Source organism: Salvelinus alpinus, chromosome 18 (genome assembly GCF_045679555.1).
Source record: "Salvelinus alpinus chromosome 18, SLU_Salpinus.1, whole genome shotgun sequence".
Lineage (NCBI taxonomy): Eukaryota > Metazoa > Chordata > Actinopteri > Salmoniformes > Salmonidae > Salvelinus > Salvelinus alpinus.
The window spans coordinates 37106686-37129057 of NC_092103.1; the positions used below are offsets into that span (position 1 = coordinate 37106686).

General features: G+C 42.6%; 2 protein-coding genes across 9 annotated transcripts; both read right to left on the reverse strand.

Annotated features, from left to right (window-relative positions):
* Nucleotides 1-2000: 2000 nt before the first annotated feature.
* LOC139544559 (phosphatidylinositol 4-phosphate 5-kinase-like protein 1) lies at nt 2001-12206 on the reverse strand. Of its 2 annotated transcripts, XM_071351821.1 has the most exons (9): nt 9975-12206; nt 7449-7499; nt 7036-7190; nt 6158-6282; nt 6014-6048; nt 5869-5924; nt 5647-5759; nt 5257-5419; nt 2001-4739 (listed from the first exon to the last, which is right to left on the reverse strand). In XM_071351821.1, exons 1-9 carry the CDS (start codon nt 10443-10445, stop codon nt 4277-4279), a joined length of 1632 nt encoding a protein of 543 aa, XP_071207922.1. In that variant the 5' UTR covers nt 10446-12206; the 3' UTR covers nt 2001-4276. The 2 variants fall into 2 exon arrangements, with proteins under 2 accessions (XP_071207922.1, XP_071207923.1); XM_071351822.1 differs by lacking the exons at nt 7449-7499; nt 9975-12206 and having other exon boundaries at nt 7032-7122.
* A 179-nt stretch (nt 12207-12385) lies between these two features.
* On the reverse strand, nt 12386-19414 carry LOC139544560 (dolichol phosphate-mannose biosynthesis regulatory protein-like). 7 transcript variants are annotated; one of them, XM_071351828.1, is made up of 4 exons: nt 19395-19414; nt 17041-17130; nt 15735-15833; nt 12386-14007 (listed from the first exon to the last, which is right to left on the reverse strand). In XM_071351828.1, the coding sequence occupies exons 2-4, from the start codon at nt 17101-17103 to the stop codon at nt 13822-13824; spliced, it is 348 nt and encodes a 115-aa protein (XP_071207929.1). In that variant the 5' UTR covers nt 17104-17130; nt 19395-19414; the 3' UTR covers nt 12386-13821. The 7 variants fall into 7 exon arrangements, with proteins under 7 accessions (XP_071207929.1, XP_071207925.1, XP_071207931.1 ...); XM_071351824.1 differs by lacking the exon at nt 19395-19414 and adding an exon at nt 18447-18789; XM_071351830.1 differs by lacking the exon at nt 19395-19414 and adding an exon at nt 18447-18671 and having other exon boundaries at nt 15731-15833.
* Nucleotides 19415-22372: the final 2958 nt, after the last annotated feature.

The window sequence follows — 22372 nt, forward strand, 5'->3', positions numbered from 1 at the left end:
ATCTCTTCCTGAAATGATCTGCCGCCATTGTTGCAACCCCTATTACTAGTCTGTTCAACCTCTCTTTCATATCGTCTGAGATTCCTCCCCCTCTTCACTTTAGACCCAAACTGTTACAGACCAATAACCATCCTGCCCTGCCTTTCTAAAGTCTTTGAGAGCCAAGTGAACAAACAGATCACCGACCATTTAGAATCCCACCGTACCTTATACGCTATGCAATCCGGTTTCCGAGCTGGTCATGGGTGCACCTCAGTCACGCTCAAGGTCCTAAACAATATTATAACCACCATTGATAAGAGACAATACTGTGCAGCTGTGTTCATCGACCTAGCCAAGGCTTTCGACTCTTGTCAATCACCACATTCTTATCGGCAGACTCAACAGCCTTGGTTTCTCTAATGACTGCCTCGTCTGGTTCACCAACTACTTCTCAGATAGAGTTCAGTGTGTCAAATCGGAGGGCCTGTTGTCCGGACCTCTGGCAGTCTCTATGGGGGTGCCACAGGGTTCAATTCTCGGGCCGACTCTTTTCTCTGTATATGTCAATGATGTCACTCTTGCTGCGGGTGATTCTTTGATCCACCTGCTATGCAGACGACACCATTCTGTATACATCTGGCCTTTCTTTGGACACTGTGTTAACAAATCTCCAAACGAGCTTCAACGCCATACAACTCTCCTTCCGTGGCCGCCAACTGCTCTTAAATGCAAGTAAAACAAAATGCATGCTCTTCAACCGATCGCTGCCCGCACCCACCTGCCCGTCCATTATCACTACTCTGGACAGTTCTGACTTAAAATATGTGGACAACTACAAATACTTAGGTGTCTGGTTAGACTGTAAACTCTCCTTCCAGACTCACATTAAGCATCTCCAGGTCAAAATTAAATCTAGAATCAGCTTCCTATTTCACAGCAAAGCATCCTTCACTCATGCTGCCAAACATATCTTCGTAAAACTGACTATCCTACCGATCCTTGACTTCGGCAATGTCATTTACAAAATAGCCTTCAACACTCTACTCAGCAAACTGGATGCAGTCTATCACAGTACCATCCGTTTTGTCACCATAGCCCCATGTACTACCCATCACTGTGACCTGTATGCTCTCGTTGGCTGGTCCTCGCTACTTATTTGTCGCCAAACCTACTGGCTCCAGGTCATCTATAAGTCTTTGCTAGGTAAACCCCCGCCTTATCTCAGCTCACTGGTCACCATAGCAGCACCCACACGTAGCACGCGCTCCACCAGGTATATTTCACTGGTCACCCCCAAAGCCAATTCATCCTTTGGCCGCCTTTCCTTCCAGTTATCTGCTGCCAATGACTGGAACAAACTGCAAAAATCACTGAAGCTGGAGACTCATATCTCCCTCACTAGCTTTATGCACCAACTGTCGGAGCAGCTCACAGATCACTGCACCTGTATGTAGCCCATCTGTAAATAGCCCATCCAACTACCTCATCCCCATACTGTTATTTATTTGATTTTGCTCCTTTGCACCCCAGTATCTCTACTTGCACACCCATCTTCTGCACATTTATCACTCCAGTGTTTAATTGCTATATTGTAATTATTTAGCCACTATGGCCTATTCATTGCCTTACCTCCCTTATCCTACCTCATTTATACACACTGTATATAGACTTTTTCTATTGTATTATTGACTGTATATTTGTTATTCCATGTGTAACTCTGTGTTGTTTATGTCGCACTGCTTGCTTTAACCTTGGCCAGGTTACTGTTGTAAATGAGAACTTGTTCTCAACTAGCCTACCTGTTTAAATAAAGGTGAAAAAATTAAAATAAAAAAGAGCAGTGGTTCCCAACTAGGGACTTGAGGGGGTACTTCAGGGGTACTCCGGGCAGAGCAAAATTCAGTTGGTGGTACAGTAAGCAAAAAAGGTTGGGAACCACTGAACTACCTTTAGAGAGAGGGTACCTTCAGAGAGTTAGATACAAGCCAGTAAGCAAATAAGCAAAGTTCACACACACCTTAACTCAAAGTTCTTTATGCATTGAGCAAAGGTTTCAGCACACGCCTATTATAGACAGAAGGCACAAACATGACTTTACCAGGGGTCAACAAGTTGAGCCAGGAGAGAGTATAGATGGTGGATTAGAGTTAGCCATCCACACCGTTACGAAGTAGCTTACATTAGTGAATATGTTGTGAAAATGACCACATAACTTAGTCCTCAAATCAGGGTATTTTATTTCCCCAACTTTGTGTGTATGTTTTTTATGCTACATCTTACATTCAAATAGGATGTAAAGTAAATTCTATTCATGGATAGAATAGATTTCTGTTTCTAGACAACTTAAACCCTGTAAATACAGTGCCTTACTTTCAAACAACATTCAGACCCAGACAGAGTTGTGAAAACCCCCTAAAAACAATCCTCATATTTCCCTGACTGACACAGGGAGTCGAGGGTGAGGTACAGAATGGAGCACCTCAAGAGGTTTAAAGCACATTTGTGTTATATTTCCTAAAAACAAGACTAAGTCTTTAGCCTACAATTCACCATAAAATCTGGACAGTGTGAGTGATATCTCTTCTGAGGCAACATGGCATTAAAGGGATAGTTCACAATTTTTTTGTGTATTTTCAACTTCCCTACAGTGTTACCTAGGGTGTCCAGGTTCTTCCCTAGGTAAGTAAAAAATAAGATACAATTTCCAGAAGTGAACTTTCCCTTTAAAAAATGTGTTGGTCATCATAAGAACAAGGCAGTCTTATAAAGGTTGTGTTCCCCTGTTCAGACATTGCATGCATCAACCAATGGTTGCGTGCCACGTCATAGACTGTGCAGTCAGGCACCAGATTGCTATGACATATGATGTGGTTAGCTGATATGTAAAATACTTATCCAGGCATTGTAAGATCTGACATGCGTCAGCAATGTCTGAGTAGGGAACAGAACCTTTATGACTACCGTTTGTCATCACTTTTAAACGTTAACCCTTTAAACTGACCTTGCCATGACCGCACAAAGAATAGAAAAAAATTATAATAATATATATATACATACACACTGCACAGTCATATCGGGAGAGTATATTCACTTGGTCAGTTGAAAAGTGAAAACACAACTTTTAAAAATACAACAAAATTGCACAGGTATAAACACTTCAAAGTTCAATTGTAATAATAAAAAAATCCATATGAGGTGGCAAATTTGTACAATTATTTTGGTGTTCAGCATTCACTTGCTAATTGAACTTCAACAATTAAAAAACGATTATAATTTGGAAAATCAGCGAATTAATTCATAGCACTTGATTATAAATGTCACACCTTTTTCTTTGTTTACTTAACAAAGAATATGAAAAGGAAACCCATGAATTCGCGATGGTGAATATTATATTTGTATATAATGGTTTATATTTGTTTTAGCTTTGGTCGGGAGATGTGGAAACATGAAAGTAACTGCTCCTTGATCAATCTGAAATGACAGCGCTTTAAAAGCATAGCTTCATGTCTCTGGTCAGTGTCCAAGTTGCGTGCATGCAAACGGGTGTTCCTGGGCAGACAGCCTGCTACTGTGTGTGTACAAACGGGTGTTCCTGGGCAGACAGCCTGCTACTGTGTGTGTACAAACGGGTGTTCCTGGGCAGACAGCCTGCTACTGTGTGTGTACAAACGGGTGTTCCTGGGCAGACAGCCTGCTACTGTGTGTGTACAAACGGGTGTTCCTGGGCAGACAGCCTGCTACTGTGTGTGTACAAACGGGTGTTCCTGGGCAGACAGCCTGCTACTGTGTGTGTACAAACGGGTGTTCCTGGGCAGACAGCCTGCTACTGTGTGTGTACAAACGGGTGTTCCTGGGCAGACAGCCTGCTACTGTGTGTGTACAAACGGGTGTTCCTGGGCAGACAGCCTGCTACTGTGTGTGTACAAACGGGTGTTCCTGGGCAGACAGCCTGCTACTGTGTGTGTACAAACGGGTGTTCCTGGGCAGACAGCCTGCTACTGTGTGTGTACAAATGTTTGTTCTTGGGCAGACAGCCTGCTACTATGTGTGTACAAACGGGTGTTCCTGGGCAGACAGCCTGCTACTGTGTGTGTACAAACGGGTGTTCCTGGGCAGACAGCCTGCTACTGTGTGTGTACAAACGGGTGTTCCTGGGCAGACAGCCTGCTACTGTGTGTGTACAAACGGGTGTTCCTGGGCAGACAGCCTGCTACTGTGTGTGTACAAATGTTTGTTCTTGGGCAGACAGCCTGCAACTGGAACAAACCATCCTCGTCCTCCCCTTTTTCTGAGTCTACTTGGTGTGGTCCTGTACCCACTGGCAGAGCCTAAGGCAGTAAGAGGTGGGGCTGACGGTGGAGAAGGCCTGCCCTGGGTGCCGCAGTCTCTTCCACCAATGCTCCAGCCTCTTCTTGAAGCTGTAGACAGTGAAGATGTCAATGATGCCCACAAAGTAGCGATGCTCCGGTCCGTCAATGACGTGTAGCGGGTTCTTGAAGTTGGGCAGCAGCCGGCGGTTCTGGGCCTGGAAGTCCCTGAGCACCATCGAATCTGTGACCGACCCGGCCGGCTGCTCAGTACAGGTTCTCCCGGAAAGGGCACTGCCCGGGTCACTTCCTCCCCGTGACTCGGCAATGCTGCAACTTCCTGTCCCGCCATCCATCTCTGACACCAACAGCGTGGAGTCTTCCTCTGGGACCACCCCTGGAACAGTGGGCATGCCCGCATGGGTGGGGCTTGAGCCAGTGATCACTGACCTGAGAGGTTAAAGCGGAGAGGGGGTAACCAGAGTTAATAGAAACCAACAACCATCTGAAAAGGTTAAAGAGGAGAGTGGGTAACCAGAGTTAATAGAAACCAACAACCATCTGAAAAGGTTAAAGAGGAGAGTGGGTAACCAGAGTTAATAGAAACCAACAGCCATCTGAAAAGGTTAAAGAGGAGAGTGGGTAACCAGAGTTAATAGAAACCAACAACCATCTGAAAAGGTTAAAGAGGAGAGTGGGTAACCAGAGTTAATAGAAACCAACAACCATCTGAAAAGGTTAAAGAGGAGAGTGGGTAACCAGAGTTAATAGAAACCAACAGCCATCTGAAAAGGTTAAAGAGGAGAGTGGGTAACCAGAGTTAATAGAAACCAACAGCCATCTGAAAAGGTTAAAGAGGAGAGGGGGTAACCAGAGTTAATAGAAACCAACAACCATCTGAAAAGGTTAAATAGGAGAGGGGGTAAACATCAAGAAAGAATGAAAGAAAAATACAATTTCCACCCACTTTTTTGTGCGCATGATAAGGGTGGCAAAGGAGAGGCCCTGGTGGCGTTCGTCTTGGTGCAGGGGCTGATGGCCCACCAGGAGGCTGTAGTCCAGCACGTTGAGTCTCTGCAAGAACGACGTGTCAATCTCCACCTGCCGGAGCAGCCACGGCCGCTGCTGGTCTATCAGCACAAGCATATATATGAAATAACTGCATGTACCACTTACAGTGTAATAATATGGGTTATTAAAATGGATGTTACTCTGCTATAAGCATGACCAGACTGGCCTATCTCAATTACTACAATATACCTGTAAAGTATTTTTTGTCATTGTAGTCAGTCATCTGGTACACATATGTGACATAACGCTTGCTGTAACATACTATGACAGGATTCGTTCCTCTTACCCAGAGTGATATACTGGCCCTTGAAGTTCAAGTCCTTGAGGACAACAATAACCTGGCTACCCTCAGGGGCTGGGTCTGTCCACCGGCTCACCTCACAACCCTTGATGTCATACCTGTAACAAAAGACAACAGAGAACAAAGTCAGTATAACAGTATTGCTACCAGAGCCTGTAATATAGTCCCTACTCCAGACTTTTTGGTTTAACTCTGAAACAGGCTTACCTGGCATTGATTCGATCGTCAGGATAAAAAACACTCTGCATTACAATAAAGTACTTCTGTGAAAAGGGTAAGACAAGGCATGAACAAAGTTGTAGATAATTACACACACTATGCCTATGAATAACAATCTATAATCAGTCTGTACCTTCCTCCTATGGGAAATGTTTATCCTGTGGACACCTTGAAAACAAACCGAAAGTCAGTCAAATACAAAGCTATGGTAGCTAAGAGAACTAAAAACAGATACAAAGATTTTCCATGAGATGAGAGTCCATCCTGTTAGTCTTACCTAAGAACTTGACCAGCAGTGAATGGGGATACTTCTCTAAGTGCTCCATGTAGATTCTCAGATTGGACAAGAGGAATTTCACCTCTCTCTTATTCTGTGTCTTCAGGAAAAAACACTTATCGTTCCTGGAAGAGAAAGACAGATGCAGAGATCAGGCCCAGAACAGAGCGGCACATTTTGCTCTTAATTGTAATCAGAGGGCTGATATAAATACTATGCATGCCAGTCTCTCTTGGCTAAGAGGTGAGGAGAGACTGACTGCATCACTTCTTCTTTTTATAAGAAACATTAATGTGTTGAAAATCCCAAATTGTTTGCATAGTCAACTTACACACAGCTCTGACGCACACACTTATTCCACCAGACATGCTACCAGGGGTCTTTTCACAGTCCCCAAATCCAGAACAAATTAAAGAAAGCGTACAGTATTATATAGAGCCCTTCTTGCATGGAACGTCCTTCCATCTCATATTGCTCAAATAAACAGCAAACCTGATTTAAAAAAACAGATAAAGCAACACCTCGCGGCACAACATCTCTCCCCTATTTGACCTAGATAGTTTATGTGTATGTACTGATATGTAGGCTACGTGTGCCTTTAATTTTTTTTTATATAGTTCGTTCCTTGAGCTGTTCTTGTCTATTGATGTTCTGTATTATGTCATTCTGTATTATGTTTCATGTTTTGTGTGGACCCCAGGAAGAGTAGCTGCTGCTTTTGCAACAGCTAATGGGGGTCCATAATAAAATCCCAAAATAGGAGTAACAAAGGAACTTTTCTATATTTCCACTATTGCTGCATGTCTATGTGTGGTGAGAGAGATATACACTAGCAGGAAAGGGAGAGATGACGAGAGGAGTAGAATATGCTTACGCACGTCAGAAAGAAGTCAGCCTTGCTTTTGGAGTTGCTGATGAACTGCAGGTATGAGCCATCGGAGGAGAGAGAGTGCTGATACTCCTTTTCTGTCATCCCCAGGGAGCGACGCAAGCTGGCAAACACTGGCCCTGCAAACGTCTCCATTTTAAAGTCCTACACAGAGAGAGAGAGAGAGAGAGTTATTTTGAGTTCAGATCTGATTGGTATCATCAGCAAACAGTAATGAAAATAAGGTGATAGATACAGCAGCAAGGTCATGGATGTAGGTCAGAAACAACCAGCCCAAGAATAGATCCTTGAGGAACTCCACAAGATATCTTGGCTCTATTAGATACCTGCTGTTTGCATAGACAAACTCCTCGTATCAGTAAGAGATAGAGAGAGGAGAGAGAGTTTTGGAAATCAGCATACCTTATGTATTTGAGTGAGCTCCAATCTGTAATCATCTTCTGACAATTCATCCTATGATTAAAAAAAAGAAAGAAAACTGAATAATGGTTACCTGTAACATATACCAATTATGCAAAGCAATAAACATTTCCAAGTGGTCTATAATCACTGTGGGTCAGATATATCTAACATTTTGCATTCTAAAAAGAAGGCATTTGTTTTGTTTTCACTATTTTAAATGTGTATGTTCTACACAGATACATTTTTAAATATGAAAAAAAGACAACAGCAATGACAGTCCACCAACAACAAAAATGTACAGATACCTTTCCTGTTGAACTCCTCTCAACTTTTCATGAAATCTAAACATTGCGACACAAAATTAGCTAACACGCTACAAGAGGTGGATCAACAGGGTGTGTGTGTGTGTAAGATAATACGTGAGTAAGAGACAACAGACTGGACATTCATGTATCACACTGCTGAGTCAGCAGGCTCCATTTGAATGTGTGTGTGTGTGTGTGTGTGCGTGCGTGCGTGCGTGCGTGCGTGCGTGCGTGCGAGTGAGTAAGTGAGAAAAAGAAAAAAAACGTATTCAGCAACATAGGATCCGGCACAGCAACCAAACGCCAATGTAAAATGGTTTCTGCAAATAAGTTCTCATGATTACACCCAAATCCAAGTCCCACTTGGCTCTAATATATATCAGCCTGGTCGCAGAGCATTTCGTATTATTCTGTACATACATTTTTTAACTAGACAAGTCAGTTAAGAACAAATTCTTATTTACAATGATGGCCTACTTGTTAAGCCCCTCCGGCCAAACCGTCCCCTAGCCCGGACGACGCTGGGCCAATTGTGCACCGCTATATCGGACTCCCAATCACGGCCGGTTGTGATACAGCCCGGGATCGAACCCGGGTCTGTAGTGACGCCTCTAGCACTGCGATGCAGTGCCTTAGACACCTGCGCCACTCGGATGGCCATAATATTATATGTTATGATATATTACGTTATGTTTGCTATGGTTACATTAAACAGATGATTACTTAAGCCAAAGGTTGAGAATTCTAATCTCATCACAGACAACTTTAGCATTTGAACTAATTAGCAATTTTTCAACTACTTACTACTTTTTAGCTACTTTGCATGTTAGCTAACCCTTCCCCTGACCTTAACCCTTTTAGCTAACCCTTCCCCTAACCTTAACCCTTTAACCTAACGCCTACATTTTTATTTAACCCTAAGTCCTAGCCTAGTTAACGTTAGCCACCTCTCTAGAATTCATGGCATATTGTATGTTTTGCATATTCGTAACATAATTCGTAACATATCATACCAAATGGGTGATGGACATCCACAAATGAATACATGCCATACGAAAAGTAACATATCATACTAAATGGGGTGTCTCGGTTTTTACTTACAGAATAATACAAAATGCTCTGAGATCAGGTTGCTAACATAATCCTGTTTTGTCCCCCCCTACATTGTAGGGACAACAACAGTGTTTGTCAGTTAAACAAAGCAAATGCACAAGCTACTAATAGCCACCTCCCCTAGCTCAGCCAAATACTCTGTTTCAAACCGGATACTGACCAACTTTCCATCTGACCTTGGTGCTGATGACTTTTGGTCGATCTGAGGGCACCGGATGGGTGAAAGCAATATGGTAACACCTTCTCAGATCCGCAAGGGCAAGTCATCAGAGCAAATAGTAGGGAGCAGGTTTCAAAATTGGGCATACGTCTTAAACAAAACGATTGTTGCAGAGAAGGTGCCATTGTAGCTAGTAGTAAGCTAACAAGCGGCTAACAAACTATGAGAACCATAACAGTTTGAGCCTTTCTTATTGGAAAAGTCCAGGTAATCACTCCCTGTTCCAGTCCATTTTCTTCCGTTTGCTGCCTAATGAACATGACCCAGGGTGCTTCTGTATGGGGCCTTAAGCCATGAGTAATAGAGGTGGATGGAGCATGGCTCTATCTGATGAGCTCCTTTTGTTCATGTTACATCCCCACCCCTGTTGACCTTCGCATGGTCCTCTGGGCGAACTTGATGGGTGATGGAGGTGGGGTGAGTCAATAGTTACCCACCACCAGGAAATCAAAATGTATCCAGTTTATAACCAAACATGAAAATGTTCACAATGGCATATGACAGGTGTATGTATGTATATTGTAGTTTGTTTGGACCATTTAAAAGGTATTTTTGACTAGTTTCAGACCACTGTACATGGTTATGCACACTGACAACACCATGCCCAGATCAAACTGTCTATCCCTTGTGAGCCTTGTAAAACATCTTAATCTACCATGTGTTTGCACTGGGTGTGACGTTTGTAAAATACCTGTACACAGGGCATTAAACACAAAGGGTTAAAAACAAGGTGTAAGTGAAGACAGTCTCGTGTTCTAAGTTTGTTTTAAGTGTTCTATCCTCCACTGAAATAAACAGGTCAGATTTTTAACGTGGTGCAAACATGCTTAGTAAAATTTACTTAGAATACTTGCACCACACCTAATGTGACCCGTGGTTGGTGCTCACCGGTGGTGGGTTGTCGATGGTGGTCTGCACGGCTGCAGAGAGGCCTTCCTTCATCATAGAGGTGAGGCTGTAGAACTCGTGCTGCTGGTCAATCTCAAACAGGCCCAGTAGCTTCCACTGCTGCCTCAGGCCCCCCCACATCGTCCTCTTCACTGTCCCAGTCCTCCGCGTCACCCCCACCGGACCCCCAGACATCTCCATCTGGGGTGGGGATGACACACACACACCAGAATGAGTGTTCAAGCACCAGCACTTGCAACCATCTCTACAAAATGCCACATCACTAAAAGGGCTGTTTGTCTCCATTAAAATGTAATGCCATTTACAAAAAAAGACAACTACGCAGGTAAGACCAGTTGGACCACGCAAGTTGGTCTTCTTATCGATTGACGTGTGGTAGCTCATTGCTGGGCAAACCAGAGGTTGAAAATAACAGTTGTGTCGTAGAGAGACCTGGGCTGCCTGTGGCATGCAGAAAGTGACCACGGCAACAAAAGTGCAATGGCTCTATAGGCCTCAGAGAATGGAGAGCTTTTATTGGCCCGATATTGACTGACAGTGAAATCAAACAGGCCACATACATTTGACCACAGAAGCCTTTCCTGTTAGGAACAAGCGAGTAGAGGGTAACTGTGAATATAGGCTAGTGTAGAGGGGCGGACTGGAACCAGAAATCAGCCCTGACATTTCTAACACACCTGCCCCTTCTTTTCCTTGAGGTTCCCACACCGGCCCATTTTTTTCCTCGAGGCCCCTACACCAGGCCATTTTTTCCTTGAGGCCCCCATTATTAGCCACATAATTAAAGACTGTGAATATAGGGTAGTGTACAGGGGCGGACTGGGATCAGAAATCACTAAGGACTGGGAATATAGGCTAGTGTACAGGGGCAGACTGAGACCAGAAATCACTAAGGACTGTCAATATAGGCTAGTGTACAGGGGCAGACTGGGACCAGAAATCAACCCTGACATTTTTAACACCCCCACATTAATAGCCAAAAATGTATTATTTTGCACAAAAAACCTGAGTTAGACAGGCCCGCTGGGCTAAAAATGAACCAGCCCATCTGGCATTTTCCCAAAATGACAGATGGCCAGTCCAGCCCTGCTAGTGTATCCCTCCTTCCCCCCACATGGGGTATGTAAATATGAACCATCAGTGATCATGGATCAACCAGCTGTCTCCTTGACAACACGCAGGAGGAACAAGTCTGTTCAAGTCCCTAGGGTCTAGATGTAGCTGTTGCTCTCAATGCGCCCCTGCAAGCCCTAGGGGCACTTTATCTGTTCAAGCACAGTGGCTGTAACTAATGAGGTCCTTGTTTTGGAGAGTACCCAGCTTCAAGCATCTATTAGCAAAATAACCGTTTAATTAGTCGTTTTATTATGTTAAATCATGATGAATCAAGGATAAACCATTGATAAAACAGGGTAGAAAATAGGTTGTTTTTATCAACATGCAGAATCTTTGAGAGGACTCCGTCCAATTTGAGTATCTGCACTGCTCTATATTGACCCAACGACCAGTGGAACCGAGTTGACACCACACCACACCCACAGCAGTATACCAGCATAATAAAGTAGGCCTACACCTTTTGCCATATAGTAATACCCTATACATGTGTAGGGTACACAATAATATATGGGCTACTATAGGACTAGCCATACAATAAAACAATAGGCTAAAAAGGGTTATTGCATGCGCATAACGGTGATACAGCCAACAATTTCTGATAATGTTGGCTGGATGGTTTGAATATGGTGTTATTCTTTGCTGCCTAAATTAAACTTTTCACACACAATTCGGATACATCATTCTGTCGTCTATCCGCTGCCTGTCATTGCGCGCATGGGATACCGACGGGTAAATTTAGCACGAATAAAAAAAACTACAGTAGGCTACGTTCATATAGTCAAAAACATATCATAACAAAACAAGCAATATTAAAATAATATTTGCGTTAACATTAGTAATAGATATTCCAAAATATGAAGATTCTTGCCTCAGTTTGGCTCATCGATGCCACTAATTCAGGTCCTCCCGTGTCTGCTCTATAGTTCCCGAGATCAGCGCATTCCTCCTATCCACGATTGACATCGCAATCCGTTCTTTCAATGAATGCGCGCAAGCGGGGATGTGGCGATAATGACACTGCGCGGAACCCCCAACAAGCTGCACCAGAAATCTCCTTTCACAAAGCATTAGCTCGTCTGTGACCTGAAAAAAACTCGGACACACAGGTTATAAAAAACGTCATATATGACACATTTTACGAGGAATCTTTTGATGTGATCAATGATATGACCTAAATCGTAGATGTATAGCCTACACAATACAACATGATTTGAATCAATTCTCATTATAGACCACATTCTAAACATTGAAATCCTGAATGAATTGTGCGAGAATTATCAATATAACATTTTTATTTTGTGAATACAGAGGACCTTTAACCCTATACACCATCCACATTTCTAGACCTTGTTTTGCTCAACAGACTTTAGAAAATCGTCCATCATATCAGATGCTAAGTTATCTTGTACTTGAACTAGCCAAGCACTTAATGGTATTTAAAAGCATGACAGATTTCCTAATTTGCCACAATGAGTATTTAAAATACCAAGTGTTTGTGTGGACATAATAAATATGCTTGGATATCAATTGGGCCCTTTCAGTCCGTGTAGACTACAGTTACTAACTAAACAATTGACATGGGTCATTCTTAGCAACTAAGAACTCAAAATAAATCTTTAAGTCTTAAAACAGTGTCTGAAAAGACATCCAAAATGTGGTGAAATGGGACACCAGTGAAACTTTGATCAAATCTGATATAGTACTCTACAAAATCAGCTAATCTAATTCCTCTCCACATTATGAAGCCAGGTTTTATCTAGGGCTGACCACATACAGTGAAACTGAATACCTACACATTGATTTCATCCCCTTTTTCCTTTGCCTCCAACCCCCTTCGATGTGTGGAACAGATGTGGGTGGAGCTCGGTCTACATAAGGGTGCAAATTTCAAAACAATTCACAAAAGCTTTGACGAAGGCCTCACAAGTAAGCTTATTAAAGATCGGTGATACTATCAAGAGCAGTGTGCGGTTTCATTTTTCCTTCATCTTGTTCAATTGTTGCCATGCACCTGCAAATAAGATTGCTCAGATGTACGAGTGCCCTTTGAATTTTGTATCCCTGGCAAAGTGACAATGCTCCTTAAGGATAAATATAGCATCTGCAGCCATGCAGGGATTGACATTAAGGGTTGCCCTATTGCCTGGGTCAAGTAAAGTGAGCAGTTGCACAAGTTTGGCCTGCTCTGAGTTTGCCCCAATGGGCATGTAATGAAAAATAAATACATATAGAAATCAAACTGAAAAGAATTCCAGTAGCCCAAAGCTGATCTTTCTGGTTCATTCCCATTGTTTACGCAAAAGACAAACAATTTATGGCAGTCGGCAGTCGGGCAAGTTGAGCCTGCTATTAATGTTTTTACTGATAACAACCAAAATACAAAGAATTCCAGTACTGATCAAATTCCTTCCCTATGTGTAGGTGACAGGCAGGCCATTTATGGCAGTTTGTGTATAAATAACTAATTTACATTTTCAGGGAAGTGATCATAATCTTTTGGCAACCAAAAAAAGCCTTCTGACTTGCCCGATGGGCAAAGCCTTTCAGACTTTAACGTCAATCTCTGACATGCATTGCCAACCGCAAGGTTGTGGGTCTGAATATAAGGAGATGGGATAGGTGGTGGTGTACAGCAGCTCTTCAAGTCTTGTCTTATGTCTTTCAGTCATTAGATGTTTTCATCAGCTGTCAGAAAGAAGCAGTCCAGACTTTATTTTTGATTTCTCCCAACGGAATGTAAGGCAAGACGCTGGACCAGGGAGGTTCTAGTGAAGCTACTGTTAGCATAACTCCTAGCTCTACATCCTGACCCGTCTGACAGAGTCTCTGTGACACCATCCCTCTTAGTCCACCTTAGGCTTGCGGTTCTTCCTGGTGACCACTCCAATGAAGGTACCTGAGGAGAGGAGAATGTCTGTGGTTACTCTTAAAACGAGAAGAATAAGGTCACTGTTCTCATCAAGACCAGACGGAACTACAGTGGTGGCCAAATATATTGGCACTCTTGCACTTTTCTTAATTAATTCCCAATTTCTTCTAAAATAAGTTGAAATTAAAAAATAAAGTTTGGTCTCCACACCTTTGTTCTATTGTCAACATTGCAGAACCAACGTTTCTTTGGGAGGGGAATGTTAATTAAGAAAATGTAAACAAATGGCATATACCCCGCGCTGACAAGGTAAAAATCTGTCGTTCTGCCCCTGAACAAGGCAGTTAACCCACTGTTCACTGGGTGCCGAAGACGTGGATGTTGATTAAGGCAGCCCCCCCGCATCTCTCTGATTCAGAGGGGTTGGGTTAAATGTAGAAGACACATTTCAGTTGAAGGCATTCAGTTGTACAACTGACTAGGTATCTCCCTTTCCCTTATATATAAAAAAAAAAAAAAAAGTTTTGGATGGGATTCAGATCTGGAGCAGTTGCTGCCCACTCCAGAACAGTCCAGTGTTTATTCTTGAACCATTCCTGGGGGCTTTAAAAAAAAATATATATGTATGAGTGTTCGGGTTGTTGTCCTGCTGGAAGACCCACAACCTTCAACAGAGACCCAGTTTTTAGACACTGGGTTGAACAATGCACTCCAAAACACCTTGATAATCTGCTGTTTTCATTATGTCTTGCACACGTTCAAGGCCCCTAGTACGAGAGGCATCAAAGCAAAGCATTCAAAGCATTAGCGAACCTCCCCCATGTTTGATTGTAGGGAGGGTGTTCTTTTCTTTGAATGCTTAATTTGGTCATTGGTAAACATAGGAAGACTCCAATGCTGAAAGAGACAAGAAAGACCCATTGAACTTTGTAAAATCCCATCTAAACATGCCTAAATCCCAGGGAAATGTTCTGTAGACCAATGAAACAAAATTTGGCAATACATCAGCACTATGTTTACCAATGACCAAATAAAGCATTCAAAAATGTTCTGGAGTGCCCAGCGAGGAATCCAGATCTGGATCCCATCAAAAACCTTTGGGGAAATCTGAAAACAGCAGTTGGTAGAAGGCAACATTCAAAACATTGAAGAATTGGAGTCATTTGCAGCTAAAAAGGTGGCCAAATTCCCAGTAGAAAGGTATAGCAAGCTCATAGATGGCTAAAATACTTTGTTTTGTTGTTATCTTCGCAAAAGGATGTTTAACCAAATATTAGCTCCTGGGTACCAAAAATTGTGTCCATTCCATTTGTTTACATTTTCGAAATTAAACACTGTAAACTTAAGTTTCTCCCACAAAAAATGGTTCTGCCATGGACAATCCAATAACAACGTGTGGAGGCAAAAAAAATTATTCCCAAGTTCAACTTATTTTAGAAGAAATGGGGAATTATAAGAAAAGTGCAAGGCTACCAATATATTTGGCTACCATTGTAGGTGCCACATATTCACCAATTTGGGTGTATTGCATATGGATCTGTTCATGCCCAGTTAGGCTGTTCTGTGATTTGTACACCATCAGATGGTCATCTCAGCTGCACCTAGCTCAGGGAGGTCCTTGTGAACAAGCAGAATGCCGTATATCCTATGTATATCCAGTCATTTTAGATGGACAGGCTGAGGGTAGGGAACAGGGAAGGGAGCAAAACACTAGATTAGAACCCATCTTATGTAGCATTCAAGACCTCACCTACACAGAGCAGCAGTATCAATGCTGCAATCCCAGGTAGAATGACAGAGTACTCCCGTGGAAGGAAATACTGGTGGACCACATGATCGCTGTCCACGAAGGGCTGGAAAAGGTACAATATCCCACGAGTTAGTTGACACAAACAATACATCATCTTCTATTGGATTCCTGGCAGCGAGTTTAACTTGCAAATTACAATGCAAAGCCAACAATCTCGAATGTGTGGACCTCCAACGATCTTTATGGTACCATTTGAAAGTTGAAATTTCATTCCCATTTCAGTACATTTATCAGCCAAAACATGACACCCACCCTGTTTTCAAGAGCATGTTGTGTCTCAACCTATGGCCGGCGCAACACAAAAATGTTAGATGTAAAATAGGGCCTAAGTTACAACAAATTAGTTTATGCGTTTTTAGATAATTTAAAAGAACATGTTTTAACGTAAATTAAAATTAAAAAATCTTTATCTTTTCCAGTGATGAAGACATGTATGTCTCATGGTATGGTGGTGTATGCAAAATGGGTAAACTTTCAGCATCTTTATTTATTGAATGTTTCGGCATTCAGGCCCAAAATGTCGCTTTCTGAGCAGTTCTACAATGGGCAAATATTTTTCTAATCAAAAGGCGTGCTGTCAAAAGATGATTGAATTCAAATGGATGTTGGCAAGACAGCCCGTTGGCAAGACGGCACAAACCAATTTTGGACCAGAATAGCAGTTCTAGGCTATACCTAGCTACAGATTGTTATACCAGATAATGTGATTTAACCAAATATTTTTGGTATCCATTACTTGGAGTTACAGGATAGGTACTGTTTGGTGTAGGACAAAGAATTTTCGACCAACCTTAGTAATACTGTCTTAATCGTTGATTCGTGGAAACAGGAGAACGATGCCAGTATCACCAAGCTTGGTCGAAAATTCTCTGTTCTACACCAAACAGTACCTATCCTGTAACTCCCAGTAATGGATATAAAAAATCTTTAGTTAAATCACATTATCTGGTGTAACAATCTGTAGCTAGGCTATACCTACCACACAGGGGGCTGCTGAGGGGAGCACAGCTCATGTCTGGAACGTCACAAATGGAATGGCATCAATACCCCATGTCCCCCAAAAAATTCACCTTTATTTAACCAGCTGGCCAGTTGAGAACAAGTTCTCGTTTACAACTGCGTCCTGGCCAAGATAAAGCAAAGCAGTGCGACAAAAACAACAGTTACACGTGTTCAATACCATTCCACTCCAGCCATTACCACGAGCCCGTGCTCCCCAATTAAGGTACTACCAACCTCCTGTGACCTACCAGTATGATGACCCAGATTGTGTAGTATGTAAACAATAGGAGGCTGAAGCCAACCAGGCCCATGCCAACTGCTCGATCTGTCCCTGTTGCCTGCAAGAAATTAAGACAAAATGTATGAGTGCGAGGTTAAACTGAGAAAATACTGTATCAAGCTATTATTGAGATAATAATAAAGTACCACCATATGAGTCATATTACCCATAAAAGTGTGCAGTCAAACAGGGAAATGGTTCCAATCATTTTTCAGCCATTCACTTGTCCCATAGGGGATTTTGGAAACACTTAATATAAGGGCTGCGTTTTGTGTAGGTTTACACTGGCGTGATGTTTTGATAACAGTGTAAATCTCTCTCGGACAAAGTGACTTAAATATATTCGCCAACAAAATAAACGCTAATTAGCTGCTAATGTGGCTATCATAATGAACCACAAATGCCATGATGATCTGGAGACTGCCGAATCGAGGCAAAACATTTTTTTTTTCCCATTATTTAACTAGGCAAGTCAGTTAAGAACAAATTCTTATTTTCAATGACGGCCTAGGAACAGTGGGTTAACTGCCTTGTTCAGGGGCAGAACAGATTTGTACCTTGTCAGCTCAGGGATTCAAACTTGCAACCTTGCGGTTACTAGTCCAACTCTCTAACCACCAGGCTACCCTGCCGCCCCAGAATCTCTGGATTAACTATCTAATGTTAGCTAAATGTAGTAATGACATTTCTTTAAATGTACCTGTTAGCGAAGGTGCCAGCTAAAGATGACATGCAGGAGCTTTTTGTAATATTGCATGATGCCTATTTTGATGCTAATTAGCATTTTTGAATCAAAGTAAAATGTCCAAGAGAGATTTACATGGTTATCAAAACGTCACGCCAGTGAAAGCCTAGATTAAACACAGCCCTTATTTTAAGTGTTTCTAAAATACCCTATGGGAAACAATGAATGGTGGAAAAATTGGAACCATTTACATGTTTGGCCGCTAGGTTTTATGGGTATTATGACACCTCCACTGTGGGGTTCTATAGGCTAGCTATTATTAGAACAGCATTATAGGTCAGCCTGGTTGGATAGTCAGGCAAGGTAGTTACAACGTTTCCTTTCATAATCTGTCTGGGTGATAAAATGAACCATGCACGACACATGAAAACGACGATAGTGTGATAGCTAGCTAACTGTCTGTAACTACCATACAGACATGAGGGATTATAGCTAGTTAAGTAATGTTAGTATCTAGCTAGCGAGTTCGTGCAACTCTTCTGGCTTTTACTTAGTCTCTGGAGCTTCCCTTACGAAATTGTATCAGCTATTCCGTAGACATTTAAATAGGCTTGTGGCTATAAAATAAATAGTAACATTATACAGGTTATATCACAAAATGGCTAGTAGCCCTGGCAATGATCTTTTACCATTTCTAACGTGTTGTTTCCGCGTTTGAATCACATCCGCAAACTGCGAGCGTGACCCGGATGATGAAGAAAATAGGTAAATGTTCGGTCCATACCCTCGCCTAAACCCTACTCTAACCGTTTAAATTGAATGCGGTCACGTCAAAGTGGACGTAGCATGGATTCTGTTTAGACTACCACAAACAGTGATGCCAATTTAGCAAATTTTCAGACTACCCTGGCAACTTTCTTTTAAAACAGCACCTAGCAACAAATTTAGCTACTTTTAAAAATGTATTTGGAACTTTTAGCAACTTTTGAAAAGTGACTCAAACGCTAAAATGCACGCATTTCCCCTCTAAATGACACAAAAACTATTTTCTCGGTCACAACACGTGCCTGGCTGCAAAAGTGCATTGTGAGTGACGTCAACAGCAGGAGCTCAGCTCTTGCACAGCCAGCAGCAATTTCAGCAATTTGCAAATCATTGTTGGCTGACTGCAGCTGCCTGTGCACGAGCTGAGCGTCTGCTGCTGACGTCACTCACAATGCACTTTTGCAGCCATGCATGATAACTAACTACCAATACACTGCTTAAAACTATAATTGTTCAGAATGTGCAGGTTTACTAGACAAAAAGAAAAGTCAAATGTAATTGTTCAATAATTAAGTGTTGTGTTTAAAAATAAAAATATCTGATCATATAAAATGTTTTGCATTTATATTACTTTTACAAATAAAAATATGTGATAAACAAACAAATCTAAACTAACAAATGTCAAATCATATTTTTCGCTGAGATGGCCAGTCAATTTGAGTAACGTTATTGTGTATTCTACGTAATGACGCTAAGTAATGACTCTGTTTTACATTATTACGCAATGATATCACAATGTCATTTAGCAACTTTTAGCAACAAATCGACCTGCCTCTAGCAACTTCCCCTGAAAATTAGTTGGCAACACTCACCACAAAAATTCTCCTCGCTAGCCAAGCAGACTAGATCACCTTTCCATAAATAAATACAATTGAAGTCAATTATCTTCAAATTGTATAATTTTATTATTAAACCAGCTAGCTACATACATTGCTAGGCTTACTGTTCTTCAGTTTGTCAATGACAATATCAAACCTATTTTATTTAATCTTTATTTAACCAGGTAGGCTAGTTGAGAACAAGTTCTCATTTACAACTGCGACCTGGTCAAGAAAAAGCAAAGCAGTGCGACACAAACAACAAAAACACAGAGTTACACATGGAATAAACAAACATACAGTCAATGACACAATAGGAAAAAAAGTCTATATACAGTGTGTGCAAATGAGGTAAGATAAGGGAGGTAAGGCAATAAATAGGCCATAGTGGCTAAATAATTACAATTTAGCAATTAAGCACTGGAGTGATAGATCTGCAGAAGATGAATGTGCAAGTAGAGATACGGGGTGCAAAGGAGCAAAAATAAATAACAGTATGGGGATGAGGTAGTTGGATGGGCTATGTACAGGTGCAGTGATCTGTGAGCTGCTCTGACAGTTGGTGCTTAAAGTTAGTGAGGGAGATATGAGTCTCCAGCTTCAGTGATTTTTGTAATTCGTTCCAGTCATTGGCAGCAGAGAACTGGAAGGAAAGGCGGCCAAAGTAGGAATTGGCTTTGGGGGTGACCAGTGAAATATACCTGATGGAGAGCGTGCTACGGGTGGGTGCTGCAATGGTGACCAGTGAGCTGAGATAAGGCGGGGCTTTACCTAGCAAAGACTTATAGATGACCTGGCGACGAATATAAAGCGAGGGCCATCCAACGAGAGCATACAGGTCGCAGTGATGGGTAGTATATGGGGCTTTGGTGACAAAATGGATGGCACTGTGATAGACTGCATCCAATTTGCTGAGTAGAGTGTTGGAGGCTATTTTGTAAATTACATCGCCGAAGTCAAGGATCGGTAGGATAGTCAGTTTTACGAGGATATGTTTGGCAGCATGAGTGAAGGATGCTTTTAATTTTTCTAGATTTAATTTTGGATTGGAGATGCTTAATGTGAATCTGGAAGGAGAGTTTACAGTCTAACCAGACACCTAAGTATTTGTAGTTGTCCACATATTTTAAGTCAGAACTGTCCAGAGTAGTGATAATGGACGGGCGGGTGGGTGCGGGCAGCGATCGGTTGAAGAGCATGTATTTAGTTTTACTTGCATTTAAGAGCAGTTGGAGGCCACGGAAGGAGAGTTGTATGGCATTGAAGCTCGTCTGGAGGTTAGTTAACATAGTGTCCAAAAAAGGGCCAGAAGTCTACAGAATGGTGTCGTCTGCGTAGCGGTAGATCAGAGAATCACCAGCAGCAAGAGCGACATCATTGATGTATACAGAGAAAAGAGTCTGACTGAGAATTGAACCCTGTGGCACCCCCATAGAGACTGCCAGAGGTTCGGACAACAGGCCCTTCGATTTGACACACTGAACTCTGAGAAGTAGTTGCTGAACCAGGCGAGGCAGTCATTTGAGAAACCAAGGCTGTTGAGTCTGCCAATAAGAATGTGGTGATTGACAGAGTCGAAAGCCTTGGCCATGTTGATGAATACAGCTACACAGCATTGTCTCTTATCGATGGCGGTTATGATATCGTTTAGGACCTTGAGCGTGGCTGAGGTGCACCCATGACCAGCTCGGAAACCAGATTGCATAGCGGAGAAGGTACGGTGGGATTCGAAATGGTCTGTGATCTGTTTGTTAGCTTGGCTTTCGAAGACCTTAGAAATGCAGGGTAGGATAGATATAGGTCTGTAGCAGTTTGGGTTTAGAGTGTCTCCCCCTTTGAAGAGGGGGATGACCGTGGAAGCTTTCCAATCTTTGGGGATCTCAGACGATACGAAAGAGAGGTTGAACAGGCTAGTTGCAACAATTTCAGCTGATAATTTTAGAAAGAGAGGGTCCAGATTGTCTAGCCCTGCTGATTTGTAGGGGTCCAGATTTTGCAGCTCTTTCAGAACATCAGCTATCTGGATTTGGGTGAAGGAGAAATGGGGGAGGCTTGGGCAAGTTGCTGTGGGGGGGTGCAGGGCTGTTGACCAGGGTAGGGGTGGCCAGGTGGAGAGCAGGGCCAGCCGTAGTAAAATGCTTATTGAAATTCTCAATTATTGTGGATTTATCGGTGGTGACAGTGTTTCCTAGCCTCAGTGCAGTGGGCAGCTGGGAGGAGGTGCTCTTATTCTCCATGGACTTTACAGTGTCCCAGAACTTTTTGGAGTTTGTGCTGCAGGATGCAAATTTCTGTTTGAAGAAGCTAGCCTTTGCTTTCCTAACTCCCTGTGTATATTGGTTCCTAACTTCCCTGAAAAGTTGCATATCGCGGGGGCTATTCGATGCTAATGCCGTACGCCACAGGATGTTTTTGTGCTGGTGTAACGGATGTGAAATGGCTAGCTAGTTAGCGGTGGTGCGCGCTAGCAGCCTTTCAGTCGGTTACGTCATTTGCTCTGAAACCTAGAAGTAGTGGTTCCCATTGCTCTGCAAGGGCCGCGGCTTTTGTGGAGCGATGGGTAACGACGCTTCGTGGGTGACTGTTGTTGATGTGTGCAGAGGGTCCCTGGTTCGCGCCCGTGTCGGGGCGAGGGGACGGTCTAAAGTTATACTGTTACACTGGTCAAGGGCTATATCTGTTCCTGGTTCTACATTTTTTTGAATGGGGCATGCTTATTTAAGATTGTGAGGAAAGCACTTTTAAAGAATAACCAGGCATCTTCTACTGACGGAATGAGGTCAATATCCGTCCAGGAAACCCGGGCCAGGTCGATTAGAAAGGCCTGCTCGCTGAAGTGTTTTAGGGAGCGTTTGACAGTGATGAGGGGTGGTCGTTTGACCGCAGACCCATTACGGACGCAAGCAATGAGGCAGTGATCGCTGAGATCCTAGTTGAAGACAGCAGAGGTGTATTTGGAGGGCAGGTTGGTT